At 34.3% G+C, this 20,288-nt stretch overlaps 1 protein-coding gene across 18 annotated transcripts in view; it reads left to right on the top strand.

Annotated features, from left to right (window-relative positions):
• The window catches only part of LOC101087463 (phospholipid-transporting ATPase ABCA3-like), a 224,156-nt gene that overhangs the window by 144,912 nt on the left and 58,956 nt on the right, over window positions 1–20,288 (top strand). For 17 of the 18 annotated variants that reach the window (XM_045047758.1, XM_045047743.1, XM_045047746.1 and 14 more), the window contains 4 exons: window positions 3,314–3,484; window positions 10,898–11,076; window positions 18,545–18,670; window positions 18,901–19,095. In XM_045047758.1, the coding sequence (XP_044903693.1) occupies window positions 3,314–3,484; window positions 10,898–11,076; window positions 18,545–18,670; window positions 18,901–19,095 (671 nt within the window). The remainder of the gene's footprint in view (window positions 1–3,313; window positions 3,485–10,897; window positions 11,077–18,544; window positions 18,671–18,900; window positions 19,096–20,288) is intronic. The other variant, XM_045047751.1, reaches the window with a different exon arrangement.

Raw genomic sequence — 20,288 nt, 5'->3', positions numbered from 1 at the left:
GGAATACCCAAATCATGGAAAGCAAATGTCTGTATATTTTTGCACACTTGTCCAAAGACAGGTGTTTGGACACATGTTTTGTGATGTGAGGAAGACTCACCTGAAATCATTTGAGTTTGGAGACCTAAAATGAAATGATCATTTAAGGAACTGGAGAGAAATAGTTGTTACAGGGTAATAATAGAAGTAAATTACTACTTTAGAAAAGTTTTGGAAGGCTTTTTTTAGGAAGAATATGTTGCAAAGAGTAATGCAGAGTAGAATGGGATTAAAAACAGAAGCCAGTAGATTTGGCAATTAGAAAGTCACAGGAGACTTCCACTTTTGAGCAGCAGAGCAAACACTGAATGATACTGTACCAAAAATAATGAACTGAAAAGAAAGTATGGAATTGGCAGAGGCCAACAATAACATGAAAGCAATAATTGAAGGTAGCTTTGACTTGAGGTTATTGACAGCATCTGGTGACATTTATTTTCCATTGTATAAATAGTGAGGATCAGAGAAGTCAGAATAAAAAGCATAGAGGTACAACAAAGGTTTAATATCTTCCTATTTAAAATTGGAAGTTCAAAGGGCTACTCACTTCAAGGGTAAACAAAGGGCACCTGAGTGTCTCAGTCCATTAAACATCAGACTCCTGATCTTGGCTCTGTCATGATCTCATAGTTCCTAAGATTGAGCCCTGCATCATGCTCTGCACTGACGGTTCAGAGCCTGCCTGGGATTCTCTCTCTCTCTGCCCCTCCTCTGCTCTCTCTCTCTCCCCCTCTCAAAATAAATAAATAAACTTTAAAAAAGAGTGAACAAAACTAAAGCCACAGTAAGACACATAAAGGAAATTTGTAAGGGTTGAATTTGGCACTGGAATAAGGAACAACAATTTCCCTTTGCAATTTGTAAACACATGCAAATGTTCATATTGGTTTGTATCCTGAAGTCTTAGAACCTATGTAAGCTAAAAAACATAACTTGATAATTTATTTTAAATCTCGGTTTTGTGTGCCCTAGGTGAGTGGCAAAGGTATACACAATTCCCAGACTTCAAAGTATTCCCATAGTTAAATTTTCTAGAGAACTTGAGATCAAATTAAAAGCACAAAGAGAAGAAAGAGAAAAAAAAATACAAGGTCTTAAGAGCAAGTGCTAGCAGAAATCACAAATTGTAGAATCACAATCAGACCTGAAAAATTAAGATTTGGGGACTTTTGAATGATATAAAATATGTATGTTTACAGGGTGCCTGGGTGGCTCAGTCGGTTGAGCGTCCAACTTCAGCTCAGGTCATGATCTCACAGTTCGTGGGTTTGGGCCCCACTTTGGGTTCTGTGCTGCCAGCTTGGAGCCTGGAGCCTACTTCGGATTCTGTGTCTCCCTATCTCTCTGCTCCTACCTTACTCACACTCTGTCTCTCTCTCAAAAATAAATAAAGATTAAAATATGTATGTTTAAAATATTTAAATTGTAAGAGTCTCAGTAATATGAGCAAATAACAGAACATGTAATAAATAATAGGACATGTATGCATGTGTGTTATATATAGGCATACAATATAAATATATATGTTTAAATGATTAATATGTATAATGTGCATTTAACATACATAAATATGTATGTTTAATATATTTAAATTGTAATAGAGAGTCTCAGGTATAAAAGCAAATACTGGAATATATATAATAGAATATGTAATAAAATAACATATATGCATATACTATTTATGTACATGTATGTTATACATGCATATAATAGAGAGAGAGAAAGAGAGAGAACAAGTAGACTTGAAAAAGATCCAAATAGAATCCTGAAAAATGAAATTTAATAATAATTTAAATTAAGAACTCAACAGATAGAAGTATCAGCATATAGATGGGTATTGTTTTTTTTTATCCATTCTGTCACCCAGTGTCTTGGTTTTTAAGTCTAAGGTAGTAAGTATTGCTACTCTGGCTTTCTTTTGACATCAATTTCCATGATAAATGTTTCTCCATCCCTTCTTATTTTAATTTACAGATGTATATTAAATTTAGGTGTAAAATGGGTCTCCTGTAGGACCCATATAGATGGGTCTTGCTTTTTCGTATCCATTCTTTCACCCTATGTCTTTTGATGAGAATGTTTAGTCCATTTACATTCAAAGTAATTATTGAAAGATATGTTTTTATTGCCATTTTATTACTTGCTCTGTGGTTGTTTCTCAAGTTTTTCTCTGATCTCTTCTTGCCTTTCTCTCATGTTTTGCTGATTTTCTTTAGTGATATATTTGGAGTTCTTTCTCTTTATTCTTTGCATATTTATTAGTGGCTTTTGATATATGGTTACCATTAGGTTTTTATATAAACTCTTCTGCATATAGCAGTCTATATTTAAGTGATGGCTATTTAGTTTGAACCCATTCCTTTCTCCTCTCCTCCACATGTTTTTAGGGATATAGTATAATATTTTATATCCTTTATTTGTGAAATTAAGTACAATTTAAAATTAATTCCATAGCCACACTATCCACATTTCAAGTGCTCAGTAGCCACATGTGTATATTGGTGCAGCTATAGAGTTCTTCCATATTGATAAAAAGACAGTGTGGTGTATATAATTAGTGCCATTTTTGGCATCTGCTCAATTAGCCAATATCCTGAATCAATTATTTGTCTCTATCAACTCAAAATCTACACTGGACAGAATCACTATGGGTTGGGCACTTGAAGATTTGCTTCTTGGCCATCTCTCTTTGCCCAAAATGTCTTTTATGAAGTTTCTGTTTAGACTGGCCTTTTGTCTTCTTTCTAAAAAACTGAATTCATTATCAAAATTTCATATTGTCACTTCATAAATTAAGCATGTTCATATCTCCAGGAACTTAGTCTCTAATTGTTCAAATCAAATGCATTCTTTAGAGAGACAGAAGTCTGGTTCCCTTGAAGATTTTTCTACTCTCAAACTTGTATTAATTTCCCCATCTGTTCCTCACTGTTGAATTGTAGGCTATATCTCTGACCCCTACTTTATTCCCTTAATTGATAAATTAGGATTAGAAATGTAAAAAATAGTAGTGGTTTCCTGTCCATATCAGGTGCCATAAGTCTTATCACATAGACACCCACTTCACCAAAGAGACTTTTCAGAACTCTGCAATTATCAACACAAACTGTCACTGGATATTGACTGGAAGAAACTTATTGGGTAGTAATTAGTATTCTTCAAATGTAATAATTTTTTTTAATTCCCAAAGTTTATCTTGATCATCCTTGGGAGATTTGTTGTCCTAGGGATAGTTCATTTCCTATAATGAAATCTAATTTTATCATCTTTTTAGAAGTTCAACATAAGATGTCAAAAGCCACCAGAGCCTTCATACTTAATTCATTACTGTTCTTTCCTAATTACAACCTTGCGAAGTGTATCGATGACTATTTTACTTTCTACCAGATAAAGAAATGGTGCTCTGGAAACAAACCTCCTGTCTACATAAATTGTAGTAAAGAAAGTAAGTATCATTAATCTTAAACATAAGACTGCCAGTAATTTTTCCAGCAAAAATGGGTTTATTGGGGAATGGGAGAGAATTGCAATACAGGACAAGCAAGTTACAGCAAATCATAGACAAGTCTCACAAACATTATTATTTTAGAGAGGAACATTATTTAGGAGGAGGAGAGAAATTGGGAGGAATTGTTTGAACAAAATTCCATTGGAGAGAAGCAAGGCTTCAGGGTGATGACAGTTTCTTATTGACTGAGCTGCAGGAGGTAGTCAATTTCTTACAGGAGCTACAGTGTGCTTTTTTGTTGTTGTTGGGGCTGTAATCAAGGATTCTTTCTTTTTAAGGATTCTTCTGTTGGGTGTACAATTGACAATTCTTGTAATTGACAAGTGGCAGGGTATGAGAGTTCTGCCTGTTGGCCTTCTGACTCCATCTTAGTGAGGCTTACCTTTAATTTTCACAGTATCCTTGGAGTCCTTAAGCCTAAAAAATTAGTCTCAGTCTTAGCCTATGAGACAGTGGGGAATCAGCCCCTATTTCAAAGGAGAGAGTCAGGACACATATTCAGTACATAAGTCATTTTATCAGAGTGGGAGAAAGCCTTTGTAATAATAAAACCTCAAAAACAAAGCTAAGTTTCAAGTAGTCATCAGATATAAAAATAAGAGCTACTAGTAATCAACCACATAGTAACTATGTTATGTTAAATCTTCACAACCTCAAGTTGTCAGTTTTTATACTCATTTTGAGGAAACTGTGCCCTAGGCCACATAGCTTTTGTGGTCCAGAACTGAGATTCACAGCTTATGTTCCCTCATTGCATAATGCATTTCATCTTTAGAAAAAAACCTCCATAGGAAGAATTTGTGTGATATTTACTTTTGTTACCTCTCAGCATTTTAATCACTCATAAGCACCCACACTCACTTGGCCACAACTTATTTGAAGGAATAGATAAAACCCATTCTCCAGTGTCTAATATAGTATCTGCACATAGAGGAACTCAACTTTTTTAAATAAATAAGTAAAGGTCAGGATGTGGTGATTTGAGTCATAAAGAGCAGTACGATAGAGAAAAGAGCCAGAAAAAGAGAGTAAGAGAAAGAAGAACAATACTGCAGATTTGTCAGAAAGAGTAAACATTTAAAAGTCCTCATGGTGGTGGTGCCTGGGTGGCTCAGTTTGTTAAGCATCCAGCTCCTCATATTAGCTCAGGTCTTGATCTCAGGGTCATGAGTCCAAGCCCTCCCTGCACTGGGTGCCATGCTGGGCATGGAGCTTACAGGAAAGGAAAGGAAAGGAAAGGAAAGGAAAGGAAAGGAAAGGAAAGGAAAGGAAAGGAAAGGAAAGGAAAGGAAAGGAAAGGAAAGGAAAGGAAAGGAAAGGAAAGGAAAGGAAAGGAAAAAGGAAAGGAAAGGAGGAAGGAAGGAAGGAAGGAAGGAAGGAAGGAAGGAAGGAAGGAAGGAAGGAAGGAAAGAAAGAAAGAAAGAAAGAAAGAAAGAAAGAAAGAAAGAAAGAAAGAAAGAAAAGGAAGGAAGAAAGAAAAAAAGAGAGAAAGAAAGAAAGAAATTCCCACAGTGGCACTGTATCATTTATTAGGTAATTTTGGAAGTATCTTACTTTGGTGAGAGTGGGCAGAATGAGAAAGGCAGGAATATGTAGTAGCAAACCAGATCCTACTTAGAATAGTAGTTGATGACCTCAAAGGGAAGATCAGTAAACTATAACTGTATGACAATAAACTTTAGCAGATGGGGTGAGGCATGTATTACTGAGTCTCCATAGAAGCATGGAGTATTTTGTACAGAAAAATAGAAAGGTTCCAGTTTCTCCATATCCTCTCCAACAATTGTTATTTTCCATTTTTTTTTATTATAGTCTTTCTAGTAGGTATGAAGTTGTATCACACTGTTGTATCAATTTGCATTCAATGACCAGTGATGTTGAGCATCTTTTAATGTGCCTGTTGTCCATTTGTGTATCTTTTTCATAAAAGTGTCTATTCAAGTTCTCGACCCATTTGAAATTGGGTAATTGGCCTTTATATATTCTGTAAAGTAGACCCTTCTTTGATATGTGGGTTGTAAATATTTTCTGCCATTCTGAGGGCTATCTTTTCACTTTCTTGCTAGTGTCCTTTGATACACAGCAGTGTTTCATTTTGATGAAGTCTAGTTTATTCACTGTTTTTTTGTTGTTTTTTGTATACTTTAGGTGTCAATTGCTTAATCAGAGGTCACAGAGATTTATTCAATGTTTTATCCTAAGAGGTTTATAGTTTTAGCTGTTACATTCAGGTTGTTGATCCTTTTTTAGTTGATTTCTGTATATAGTGTGAGACAGTGTTCCAACTTGATTCTTGTACGTATGGATATCCAGTTCTTTCAGCACCATTTGTTAAAAAGACTATTCATTTCCCCATTTAATTAACTTGGCACTCTTGTTGAAACCAGTTGACCTCAGAAGCATGGGTTTATTTCTAAACTCTCAATTGTATTTCATTGATGTGTATGTCCTTGTTTCAGTATCACCCCCATCTTGATTACTTTAGCTTTGTAGTAAGTTTTTGAAACTGGAACTTGGCTATGTCTTGATATTTGTTTTGCAATTCCTTATACATTTAAGAATTACCTTTTTTGAGGGTGGGGAGGCACCTGGGTGGCTCAGTCAGTTAAGTGTCCAACTCTTGATTTTGGTTCAGGTCATGATCTCATGATCATTGACAATGCAGAGACTGCTTGGGATTCTCTCCCTCTCTCTCTGGTCCTACCCTGCTTGTACTCTCTCTCTCGCTCTCTCTCTCTATTTGAAAATAAATAAATAAAGTTTAAAAAAAAGAATTACCTTTTTTTTAAGACCCAAAAAACAAATCTAGTAGGATTTAAACAAATTTTATTTATTTATTTATTTATTTATTTATTTATTTATTTATTTATTTATTTATTGAGAGAGAGAGAGTACTCAAGATGCATGCACGAGCAGAGGAAGAACAGAGGGAGAGGGAGAGAGGGAATCTTAAGCAGGCTCCACACCCAGTGTGGAGCCCATCATGGGTATTGATCTCATGACACTGGAATCATGACCTGCGCTGAAATCAAGAGTCAGACACTTAACTAACTGAGCCTTGCAGGCACCCCAGAATCTGTAGGACTTTTATTGACATTGCCTTAATTCTATAGAACAATTTTGAAAGATTTAATACCTTTACAATTTTGATTTTACAGTCTATGAACTTGGTACATTCCTTTGCTTATTTAGTTTTAGCCATCCATCTATTTACTTATGCCTTCTGCATTTTTATTTAATACTGTTTATTTGTTATTGGTTTAGAGGTATTATAGATATGTTGTTAGCTTTATTCCTACATATCTTTTGATGTGATTATAAATGGTATCACTTTTGAAGAGTCATTTTTCATTGTTTTTTGCTGATATAGAGAAATAAAATTAAAGAGCTCATTTTTTGTATATTGAACTCCCTAAATTATTTTATTAACTTTAATAATTTATGAGTAGATTATTTTTAATTTTCAATGGGTACACTCAAAGCAGCTGCTAATAAGGACACTACTTTTACTGCTTTGTTAAGGACATACAATTTAAATATAATCAAAGTGGTGATAGCTGACATCCAGTTTCACTCCAATTTCAGAGAGAACATTTTCACTGATACTGACTATATGCCCTATTTCACACAGCTTTGATGAGTCAGAACTGAGACTCAAAGGGATCCTACTTTTTGGATTAAAAACGTTTTTTGTTTTTTTTTTTCTATCCTGTGTTTAGTAAACCTTTTTTTTTTTTAAATCACAAAAAACGGTTCAGTTTTTCTTAAGCTTCTGTTGAGATGGGCAAATGATTTTTCTCTTTGTTTTACTGAATTACATATTCTGTTGAATTACATAAACGGATCTTCTAATGTTAAATAATAAAAAATTAAATAGACTGAATAATTACACATGGAGATTATTGATCATGTTTCCTTAATAAGGATAGAATTATTTGGGTGTCCTATTAATAATTTGGGGAGAGGAATTAATAGAGTTTTTGTAGAATCCTTTCATTTACCTAAATTTTCAAAATCATTGGAGTAAATTTGTTTATAATATCTTCTGGGGTTTTTTTTTAATGTTTATTCATTTTTGAGAGACAGAACATGAACAGGGGAGGGGCAGAGAGAGACACAGAATCTGAAGCAGGCTCTAGGTTCCGAGCTGTCAGCACAGAGGCCAACGTGGGGGTCGAACTCATGAACCACGAGATCATGACCTGAGCTCAACCAACTGAGCCACCCAGGCACCCCATATCTTCTGGTATTTTTAACCCCTGTGAATTCTATAGAACTTATCATTTTCACTTATGATATTCTGAATTTTTTCCACCCACATTGTTTCTTGATAAATCTTACCAAAGCTTTATCAATTATTTTAGTCTTTTCAAAAAACATGTTTCAGGGGCACTGGGGTAGCTCAGTCAGTTAAGTGTCTGACTTTTGATTTCGGCTCAGGTCATGATGTCACAGCCATGAGATCAAGTCCCACACCCGACTTTGTGCTGAGTGTAAAGCCTGCTTAAGATTCTCTCTCTTCCTCTCTATCCCTCTCCTGCTCGCTCTCTTTCTCTCTCAAAACAAGAAATAAAAAACAAATTTTCACTTTTGTTGATTCTTCCTATTGCATGTTTATCTCCTAAATTATCAATTTAAGCTCTTTATTATTTTCCACATTTTCCATTTTGGGGGATTAATTTTCTAACATCATAAGATGGGTTCTTAAATCATTTATTGTCAGCCTATCTCCCTTTCATGATAAGGATGGATCGCAGTGGGGTTTGGGAGGTTTGTATTTTCCTTGCTTGTATTTTCTGAACTTCCTGTACTTGTGAGTTGATCTCTCATTACTTTTATAAAATTCTCATCTTGGGAAGATATCACTTTTGAGAAGAACAACCTAGAAGACAGAATTATCCCTTAGAAGCTTGATGATGTGCAAAAAGAAGGAAAATATAGCAATAATGGATAGTACTGCAGAAACAGAAGGTTATCAGGAAATCAGAAAACTGTATCCACATTACCACCACACTACCACTACCACAAGCAGAAGGACATTTATTAAAGAAATTACATTTCACTCTGCCAACAAAAATCCTTTCATAAACTAAGCAACCAAGGAATCAGCCCAAACTTATCATCACTACTCCATAAAATTATTGTTTTGATGGTTCATGAAAATTCCCAATTCACAACAGAGATAACCAACATTCATAAAAAGCTAGTATGGCTAGAAGACAAAAATAACACATACTAGAAAATAAAATTTAAAAAGCCACAGAGTTAACTTAGTTAGAAATATACATATAGTGGGGTGATATGTGGGAAGCGAAGCAAATATGGCTAAACATCAACATAGTTGATACTAGGTGGAGGGAATGGTCTTTATTTTATTATTTCAATTTTACTTTATGTTTGAAAAAAAATTTTTCAATGATAACACGGAGGGAAAAGACACTCCTGTAGAATACATAGAGCATGATACTATTTCTATAAAGTTCAAATTTGAGAATTAAACAAAATTTTATTTACTTATATATATAACTTTATATATTTACATATTTCATATATATTAAATGGTCTACTTGTATTTAAATAAAATAGGAATGCAGAATACAATTCATCATAGTGGTGACCTGTGGAAGATGGAAATATATGAAGGAGCATCTAAGTATTTTAAAATTGTTTATAAACTCTTAATTTGGAGGCTGGGTTCATAGATTCCATTATGATATTATGCTTTAAATCTGTACATATATAGCATATAATATGCATGAATCAAGTATTTTTTATTTAGAATTCTAAAGTATGAGGAATAGAAAATGTAAAATAATACTAGATTTGATGGTCTAAGCAGGAATCTCAAAGGATCCCCTGATAAATTATTAGGCTTTATAAGCCTAATATTGTGGTTGATTACTGCAAAATAAATACAAACAGAACATTCAATTGCATTTCTATACATCAACCATAAACACTTAGAAAAGTGTTCAAAGGCAAAGCTGGAACAATTTCAACAACAAAATAAGGTAGTATTGGATTTGTAACTGAAAGTATAAATTGATAATATGAATCTGTTTTGATATAAATAAATGACTAAATAAATAATGATGGATAGAAGAAAAATTCTCCATAGAGTTTCAATCAATTTATGTAGATATTCCAACCTCTAGGAGGTAGAGGATAACTTCCCACTCCATATTTGTGGGATGTACATTTTGACTTCCCTCCAGAGAATAGAGAGCACAGACAACGGACGAGAGGGAGTAACTTTACAGCAGAGAAAGCTGACAAACACAATTTCAACCATGTGATCAAGGTCAACATTAACAGTGACAAGTCACACTGGTAGTGTGTACATTTTATTGTTGTTGCAATAAAAATATCCCTTTACTTCTGTGAGTTTCCTCCCCCAAATCCATAATCCCAGTCTAATAATGAAGAAGAAAAAAAGAAACCAATAGACAGGTCCCAAATGAGGGATGTCCTACAAAATTCCTCACCAGTACTCCTCAAAACTGTCAATATCATAAAAAAAATAAAGAAAATATGAGAAAATGTCACAGCTAAGAGGAACCAAAGGAAACATGACTACTAAATATAATATAGAATTCTGGACTGGTTCACAGAAGAAAAAAAAATAACACTACGTTAGAAAAAAAGGAATCCTGAAAATGTCAGAGGCTTTAGTTAATGGTAATATTTGGTACTTATTAATGATAATATTTATTCGTTATTGTAACATACCATACTAATGTATGTTGCTAATAATTAGGGAAAGCACATGCAGAGTATGTGAAATTCTCTATATTGTCTTTATAATTTTTCTGTAAATCCAAAACCATTCTAAAGGATTGACTTTTTTTAAAGGAGGGAAAGTATATAATTTTCTTATAACAAATTCTGGACTTTTTACTTAACTTCTCAAGACAGTTCAAGAAGTATCACTAATGGTCATTTTTACCTTTTAAACGCAAAATGTTACCTTTTGCAAGAGTACTTGCACTTTAATACTGGCTTCTAATTATTGGTTTAAGATTTCACACTTTTGAAAGGACTTGGAGCATTTTTTCATGGCATGTAATAATAAGCACATCAATAAATATTTTAATATTCATCTACTTAGCTTACTTGATTACCATACATTATATTCATGAAATTAGCCTTCAGAATTCATTGTTGAATATTAGTATAGCAGGATAATCACTTCTCACACTCCAAATAGTTTACTTGTCTCAGTGTAGCCTAATGTTTCATTCCACCCTATATTTCTTATTTATTGTTTTCTCAGGCCTTGTTCATAGTGTCAATGTTCTGTACTAATCTCTCTCTCCACCCCACCCCACCCCCCACCCCCGCCATCCTCAGATACTGCGAAGAATGTTTATTCTTTGGAAGAGAAAATGATTGGGAAGTACGTGATTGTAATGAGTATCACAGGCTTTATTTGCCTTCTCTTGCTTTTCTTTTTGGACACTACTTTGTGGAAGCTAAGAACATTTCTCAGTCAATATGTTTATTTTGGTATCTATAAGACATTCAGAAAGGTAAGTAATTAAGCATGATCCTTAAGAATAACTCCAAGAAAAGGGAACATTAAGCCTGAAAAGCATGTATCTATATATGACTATCTCAGGGTAAAAGAAAATCTATGTTCACAGAAATATGTTTTCTTAAATAAAACTCATTGAGGTTTAATTTACCTACAATAAACTGTACTTGTTTCTATTGTTTCAAAGCACCAAATTTTGTGTTTACTAATTTCCTTTATTGTTGACTATTTTCTCTTTCACTGATATTTTTGGTCTTTATTTAAAATTTTTTCTTCCTGCTGCTTGCTTTTGGCTTACTTCTCTCCTTGTAGCTTCTTTATGGAAAGACTGAAATTACAGGTTTTAGGTCTCTCTCCTTTAATCACACAAACATTTAAAGCAAAACATTTCCCTGCAAACACTCCTTTAGATGTACTCTGAAAAAATTTGATTTTGTACATTTTTGTTATCATTCAAATGTTTTAAGTATTTTTTAAATTTCCTATACGATTTCTTTTTTGATGCATGGATTACTTTAAAAGTCTGTAAATAAATGTAAAAATATTTGGAAAGTTTCTAGATATATTGTTATTGATCCCTAGTTTAATTCCTTTGTGGTTAAAAAACATACTCTGTAGTGAATTTTTTTAAAAACCATTGATAATTGCTGTATATGGCTCAGCATGTGACCAATATCGGTATTGTGCCATGTACATGTGAAATAAATGTGTACATTTGTTAGTTGTAATGTTGTATAAATATCAATTAGGTTATGATGGTTGATAGGATTGCTGTACACCTAGTCTCTAGCTGATATATTTTTGTCAGATTTATTTTTCAATTGCTAAGAAGAGTGTAAAATCTCCAATCCCAGTTGTAGGCTTATTTCTCCCCTTTAATTCAGTCATTTTAAAAAGTATATTTTGAATCTCTATCATTAAGCCAATAGACATTTATTATTTTATGTCTTCCTGATTAATTAAATTCTAGAATATCTGGTAATGACATATATCTCTGGTACTATTTTTTTAAGCCTATTTTTTTTTTTGTCTTAAAGTCTATTTCCTATGACATTAATATGGCACCTTCAGTCTTGTACTTACTTTCTCATGGTATGCCATTTTACATACACTTATTTTCACTGTATTTATTCTGACTGTAAATAGCATATAGTTACATCCTAATTTTTTATCCATTCTGATAATCTCTGCCTTTTCAATATGAGCATTTAGCCCTTCATTGATAAGTTTGTATTTCCACCTACCACATACATATATTATTTGTTTTCTGTTTGTCCCTTCAGATTTTTGTTTCACTGCTTTCCCATTTCTGCTTTTCCTTGGATTATTTGAATATATTTAGAATTCCACTTTAACTTTTCAATTCACTCTTTAGCTATACTTCCATACTTATGTTTAATGATTGGTGCGGGGTTTAGAAAATAATATATAGTTCTTTTTTCATAGTCTGTTTAGAGTTAATATTGTAAAATGTAGAAAATGTGAAACCATAATTTCTGTTTCTATCCCTCACTGTTTTTAATGCTAGAGTTGGTGTATGTCTTACATCTATATATGTCATTATATAATTAATCATGAAAAATAATACTATATTTTGCCTTAAAACAGCATGTATTTCAAAGTAAGTAATAGAAAAAAATGATTTTATATTCACCTAGATATTTAGCATCTCTGGTGCTGTTCATTCTTTCCTGAATATATGAGTTTCCCTCTGCTACGGTTTTCCTTTAGACCAAACACTTACTTAAGCATTTATTTTAGTTAAGAACTACAGAAGAGCTATGTCTTCTTTTATCTGAAAATATCTTTATCTTTATTTGTGGAGTATATTTTTGCTTTCATTAGAAGTCTGGGTTGATCTTTTTTTTTTCCTGGGCACTCTATATGTAATATCATTTAACTGTCTTCTGGTTTCTTTTATTTCAAATACGAAGAGGTAGTCATTCAAACTGCTTTCTCTTTTATGTAATGCAGTTTTTCTTTGGCTGTTTTATTTACGAGTTTCTCATTATCTTTGGTTTCCACCAATTTGACTATTATGTACTAAGGCATAAAGCCAACTTAGCTAAGCCAGAACCTTATTTTCCAGAATCCCCTTCCCTGTATTATCCCAATTTAGAGTTGTTACGGAAGGAGATTCACATGAGATTTTGAAGGCAGAATTGAAGCAGACTTAGACTCAGTCTTACAGCAGCATATCTCTCTTCTTAACTTGTCCACTCCAACCTATACTAGCAGCTGTGCATAATGCCACTAAAAAGAGTATCATCTAACATAACTAGTCACAATTATTTACTTAGGATAAGTCAGGGAATGGCAATGTCATTTTCCATGATTAGATACTTTTTTTCCAAATACTTGTTTGTTGTATTGCCGTGTTTAAAAAACAAAGTAACGAGTATCGAGCAATTCATTTTACTGCATTTTGCCTGTACATGTTTATATTTTATTTATTTTTATTAAGTTTTAAATTTTTAATGTTTATTTATTTTTGAGAGAGAGACAGAGCATGAGTGGGGGAGGAGCAGACAGAGAGGGAGACACAGAATCCAAAGCAGGCTCCAGACTCTGATCTGTCAGCACAGAGCCCGACGAGTGGCTCGAACTCACAGACCACGAGATCATGATGTGAGCCGAAGTCATACGCTCAACCGACTGAGCCACCCAGGCGCCCCATATTTTTAAAAAGTTTTAAATCTTAATTCCCGTATAGTTAACATAAAATGTTATATGTTATATGTATATATAGTTAACATAAAATGTTATATGCTATAGTTTCAGGTGCACAATAGAGTGATTCAAAAAATTCTATGCATTACTCAGTGCTTATCATAACTGTACATTTTTTTAATGTTTGTTTGTTTGTTTGTTTATAGAAAGATTGTGTGTGCAGGTGGGAAGCGGCAGAGAGATAGAATCCCAAGCAGTCCCCACGCTTTGAGTGCAGACCCCAACCCTACAAACTATGAGATCATGACCTGAGCTGAAATCAAGAGTTGGACACTTAACTGACTGAGCCACCCAGGCCCCCCTACCTTGAAGCATCTTTAGGGGCACCTGGGTGGCTCAGTCGGTTGAGCCTCCGACTTCGGCTCAGGTCATGATCTCGCAGTCCGTGAGTTCGAGCCCTGCGTCAGGCTCTGTGCTGACAGCTCAGAGCCTGGAGCCTGTTTCGGATTCTGTGTCTCCCTCTCTCTCTGACCCTCCCCCTTTCATGCTGTCTCTCCCTGTCTCAAAAATAAATAAACGTTAAAAAAATAAAATTAAAAAAAAAAAGAAGCATCTTTAGCAGGATAAGTGTACTCTTAATCCCCTTCACCTGTTTCACTCATACCCTCCACCAATCTCCCCTCTGACAACCACCAGTTTGTTCTCTATAGTTAAGAGTTTCTTGGTCAGCTTCTTCATTTCTTTCTCTCTTTCTTTATTTTGTTTCTTAAATTCCACATATCAGTGAAATCATATGGTATTTGTCTTTTTCTGACTGAGTTATTACAATTAGCATTATACTCTCTAGCTTCATCCATATTTTTACAAATGGCAAGATTCATTTCTTTTTTATAGCTGAGTAATATATATATATATATATATATAAAACTTCTTTATCCATTTATCCATATAGATGTACATATATAAAAGTTATATGTATATACACATGTATAAATATTATATATGTGTGTGTTCATACATATATAAAAGCTTTATATTAAATATATATGTTTTATATAAACATATATAAAACTTCTTTATCCATTCCTCAGTTCATCTCTCCATATTTTGGCTATTGTAAATAATGCTACAATAAATGTAGCTGTGTATGTATCCCTTTGAATCAGTGTTTTTGTATTCTTTGGGCAAATACTCAGTAGTGGAATTGTTGGATCATAGGGTAGTTCTATTGGTAACATTTTCAGGAACCGCCATACTGCTTTCCACAATGGCTGCACCACTGTGCATTCCAACCAAGAGTACACAAGAGTTTCTTTTTATCTACATGCTTGCCAACAGCTGTTGTTTCTTGTGCTGTTGATTTTAGTCAGGTGTTACTCTTGTTGGGAATCTCTTATAAGTGACAAATGTTTTTCTCCTGGTAATTTCAAGATTGTCTCCTTGCCTTTGGCATTCAGCAATTTTTCTGTGTACAGATATATTTGTATTTATTGTAGTTGGTATTCACTAAGCGGTGGATGTATATAATGTTTTCCATGAAATTTGGGGAGTTTCAGCCATTTCTTTAAATATTTTTCTGCTTACTTCTCTCTTTTCCATTTGACATTCCCATTATGCATATATTGATGCACTAAATTGTATCCCAAATTTCTCTGAGGCTTTGTTCATTTTTCTTGATTGGTTTTTTCTCCATCTTCAGGTACCTCTTTGTGTCTATCTACAAGTTTTCTAATTCATTTTTCTACCAGTTCAAATTTGCTATTGAGCCCTTCTAGTGAGTTTTTCATTTTAGTTATTATAATTTTCAACTCCAGAACTTCCACTTGATTCTTTTTTTTTAATTTCTATCTTGTTATCATTAATCTTGATTTGAAAAAAAACATTGTCATAATACTTCCCTTTACTTCTTCAAGCATGGATTCCTTTCCTTTGAAAATATTTATAATGGCTACTTTACTTTTTAAAAGTCTTTAAAAGTCTTTGTCTGTTAAATCTTGCATCTGGTCATTTTCATTTTCATAGGCAGTTCCTATTGCTTGCTCTTTTTCCTGTGTATGGAACACAGTTTCCTGTTTCTTTTATCTCATAATTTTTGCTGAACTCTGGATATTTTATTTATTTGTTTACTTATTTATTTTAGAAAGAGGTCTTTTTTTATTTTAGATAAAGAGAGAAAGTGGGGAGAATGAAGAGGGAGAGAGAGAGAGAGAGAGAGAGAGAGAGAGAGAGAGAGAGAGAATCTTAAACAGCTCCACACTCAGCATGCAGCCTGATGTGGAACTCAATCCCACAACCCTGGGATCATGACATGAGCTGAAATTATGAGTCAGACCCTCAACCAACTCAGCCACCAGGCACCCCTGAATATTTTAAATGTGTATTGGTTCTCTAGGTATTGTTCTTTCCTAGGGAACTTTTGTCATTTGCTAGTTTGTTTAAGTGACTGGCTGGGAAGTTTTTATGAAGTCTATTTTCCTTGTAGTGTGAAGCATCTGATATTATTCCTCAGAGGATGCAGACCTGGGCATGGGGGCAGTAACCCTGGAATGACTGTAGTTTTAAGGTCTCTCTTTGTCTCTTTCCATATCCACACCCAACTGTTAAGCTCCACTAATTGCTGGCTGATTTTTGTATTTCAACAATGTGTTCTCCTAACACATAAATTGCTCTATTGATAGATCCATTAAATTTGAGCTTCTTTGCAGAAATAGCTTGAGGTCAGTATTCAAGATTTGTTTCACCCAGGAAGGCTTTTCATGGCTGTCTCTTTCCCTGTTTCTTTCTAGTAGAGTAGCTAGCCTATGGTTAATTTATATATCTAATGAAGCTACCAGTCATGTCTTAATTGCTTTACACAAAACCACCATTGTTTTGAGAGTATCTTTAGGCTTGAACTTCTCTATCCTGTTTTGAATGAAGGCAGTTCTATGGGGGAGAATATATGAGCTCTCTGTTTTACAACCTAACTCTATCCCTGGGTAAAATTTCTGAGCCATGGCTCCAAAGTTGAGGACAGAGACAGTGGTATGCTTCTTTCTCTTGAGTGATATCACTGTTTCAGGAGCTGGGTACTCAGTAGGGAACAGTAGTCTCTGGTCTTGTTGGCTTACCTCTCCCAGCATGAAGCCTCTGCCCTAAGAATGAACTAGAGTCCACATTACACCCAACGTAGAGGATCCTCCATTCCCTGTGTGGAGAATAGGTGGGAGAAGGGAACCCCAAATTCCCATTTACACTCACCCAGAACATAGCCTCTGCAAAATGAGAAATGCTGATATCCTGTGTCTCCCAGAATTTACTTGGCCTTCAATTGTAAAGGTGAGGGAAGGGGAGGCTTTGTTTTCATAGCTGCACCTGCCTGAAGTGAAGTTCTTTTCTGAGCAATAGGAAGGGAGGAAGAGAGTGGGTTATGATCCAATGCCACAGGATTTCCCCGTTCTTACCAAGTTTAGTAGATTTATTGAATAAATTTTTAATTTGCTATATGCCCTTAGGATCATTTCCAGAACCTTTAAATGACTATTATTTAGATAATTTTCACCAGTTTCACTAGGGCACATATCCACATAACTCCTCAAATTGACATTCTGTTAGTTGTAAAATATTTCAGGGTGAAGTCCTACTGATTTTTTCCTTTCCCTCATAGAGAAAGAGTTATTCTTCTTTAGGCTTTCACTGTTGAACATGCTGTACTTGTAATAAATCACACTTGATTGATCTCAGTTGTGGCTGCAGTTTTTCCTGAGGTGTCCAGTTCTGGAAAAAACAAGATGCTATGTAATCCTAATTTTTTTAATTTGTGTAAATAAAAATGAATATGTTCTGAATTGATTGGACAAAACAGTTGGTAAAATTATGCCAAATTTCTGTTCTACCATCTTGATATCAGTTTCCTAAAGCTACTTGGTCTAGTCAAGAATCATAAAGAGCAATGTTATCTTGTAATATTTATCCTGCAAATATAGGCCATAAGGTCCAGGCATTTCTTAGGGAAAGTCTAGTTAAGCCTTGCTGATTTTCTTGCTTCTATTCCTGATTAATTTTGGAAAAAGTTATTCATTATTTAGAATTCATGGCTGTTTTTTAGAATTTCCATTCCTCTTGGGATGATTTCCTTCTTAAAGATCCAAGTTATAAAAATCACTTCTCTGAATGCTTAAAAGAAATTCTGTCTTTTAAAAAAAATAGCATATGATTTAATTGACATGTAGAATTAAGAAACAAAACAAGTGAATATAGTGGGGTCGGGGGGAGAGAAAGAGGCAAACCAAGAAACAAACTCTTAACTATAGAGAACAAACCGATGGTTACCAGAGGGGAGGGGAGTGTGGAGATGGGTTAAAAAGTTGATGGGGATTTAGGTGTGCACTTGTTGTGATGAGCACCAGATGCTGTATGGAAGTATTGAATCACGATATTGTGTCCCTGAAACTAATATTACATTGTATGTTAACTAACTGGAATTTAAGTAAAAACTTAAAAAAAATAAATTCTCTCTTTTAAAGATTTAAAGTACATATTGTAGCATGTTAATTCACAATATTTCTACTATGTGGATGACTTTTCCTTCTCTAATCTCCGCCATCATTCTCCCGACAAACTATTTGTTATTCAAAACTCAGTCAAGTTGTACACGATGCTGAGGTGATATTCAAAGACTTCATGGAATTACTAAAATAAATCTTTGTTAACATCTTTGAGATTATCCCCAGTTTAGCTTTCATAAAACCATCCACTCTAGACCAGACACCTAAATAGAATTTACTTTTATGATTCTTGTTTTGAAAATATAGGAAAAAGTGTCCAAGGAACTATCTGGAGAATCCGATGATGAAGATGTACAAAATGAAAGACAGAGAATCCTGGGGCAGCCTAGGGAGTTGCTGAATTCTGCAGTACTTATTAAGGAACTCACAAAGGTAACATCATTCACTGGCCAATATATGCTGGCTTCATTTATCCCTAAGAACATGTCATTGGTGTCTGGGACACACTGTGGTTTGTCAGAATCTATGAATATTTTTCCAAGTGTAATAGAAAAGTTCTTGTAAAACTGTCTGAAGTAGTGGTCCATAGAGATCTGAGAAATTTATTATATTTGATTTTCAAATATTCTTTACTATATTGTGTTTTCTGGCTTTTTTTTTAGATATATTTTAAGTATCCAGTCATTCTGGCTGTGAAAAATATCTCTGTTACAATCCAAAAGGGAGAGTGCTTTGGATTGCTTGGATTCAATGGAGCTGGAAAAACTACTACCTTCAAAATTTTGACTGGAGAGGAGACTGTTACCTCTGGGGATGTGTTCCTTGGGCAATTTAGCATCACTAAAAGGCTCCAAAAAGTAAGACATTATTACAGTCTAAGATATAAGAAGTTTGATGACTTGAGGTACAGGTAATGGGCAGATGCTGAAGATAATAGATGGCCATCATGAGAGACATTGATATTGATACTGTTGGCTCAGTAAATTCTGGAGAGAGAAATAAATTTTTGAGGATAGGCAACAAGAGCAGAATCTAAGACATGAGTATCTTTTGTGTTCTTTGAAAATGTTAGATTAAAGGCAAGTTCTATCAATAGTACATCTAATATATGCCAGACAAGGTACTGTAAGGAAGGAAAGACTGGGCAGAAGATGCAGTTCACATATAAGTGCAGTTCACTTATAATTGAGGTCTTCATGCACATTAGAGTTCTGGAACAGGATGGCCTTTCCAAGGGGTCCCAAATCAAAGCAAGATAGCTGTTTTTTGTATCTCTGAATCAGCCAGTCATTGGTTTACATGCCACCTGGGAAAGAGTGAATAATCTTGGGGAAAAGCTAAGTGGGGGAAAAATTCAAGAAGAAAATGGTCAAAGGTTTCAAACTTCAGAAAGTCTCAGGCAACGTAAAGCCTGAATAGTGCATATTGGATTTTTTTAAGTTTACTTATTTTGAGAGAGAGAAAGAGAGAGAGAGACAGAGAGACAGAGAGAGGAGATAGAAAATCCTAAGCAGGCTCCATGGTGTCAGCACAGAGCCTGATGCGGGGCTCAAACTCACAAACCGTGAGCTGAAATCAAGAGGCAGACACTTAACTGACTGAGCCACCCAGACACCTGTATATTGGATTTAGCAACTAGAACTTCACTGATGCACTTAGCAAGAACTATTGTACTATGGTCAGTTGGGTGGTAGTAATGGGAGCCTGAATGGTGCTTTTCTTTCCTCTTTAGTTCACAGGACATTGTCATTATGACATCAGGAAGATGGGGTTGTGGGAGTCTGCATGCTCTAGGATGAATAGTATTCTAGTAACAGAGGTGAAGCTAAGAATTTGGATTATACTTTGAAGAAAGTTAGTTTTGTTTTGTTTTGTTTTTTTCAGAAATTAGAACACTTTATTATAAATATTTCCAGAATATAAACTGATTTTATATCAAGACTCTTTGAAACTTTTAAAACTATATGTAACCTTAGCTTATTATTATTATAATGCATTTCATTTTCCACTTTGCAATCTAGAAAATACACTGCAAGTTAGGTCTAACAAA

The sequence above is a fragment of the Felis catus genome, chromosome E3 (assembly GCF_018350175.1).
Source record: "Felis catus isolate Fca126 chromosome E3, F.catus_Fca126_mat1.0, whole genome shotgun sequence".
Taxonomy (NCBI): Eukaryota; Metazoa; Chordata; class Mammalia; order Carnivora; family Felidae; genus Felis; species Felis catus.
Note: the sequence above shows the minus strand (reverse complement) of the source record. Positions and strands in the feature narration are given on the sequence as shown.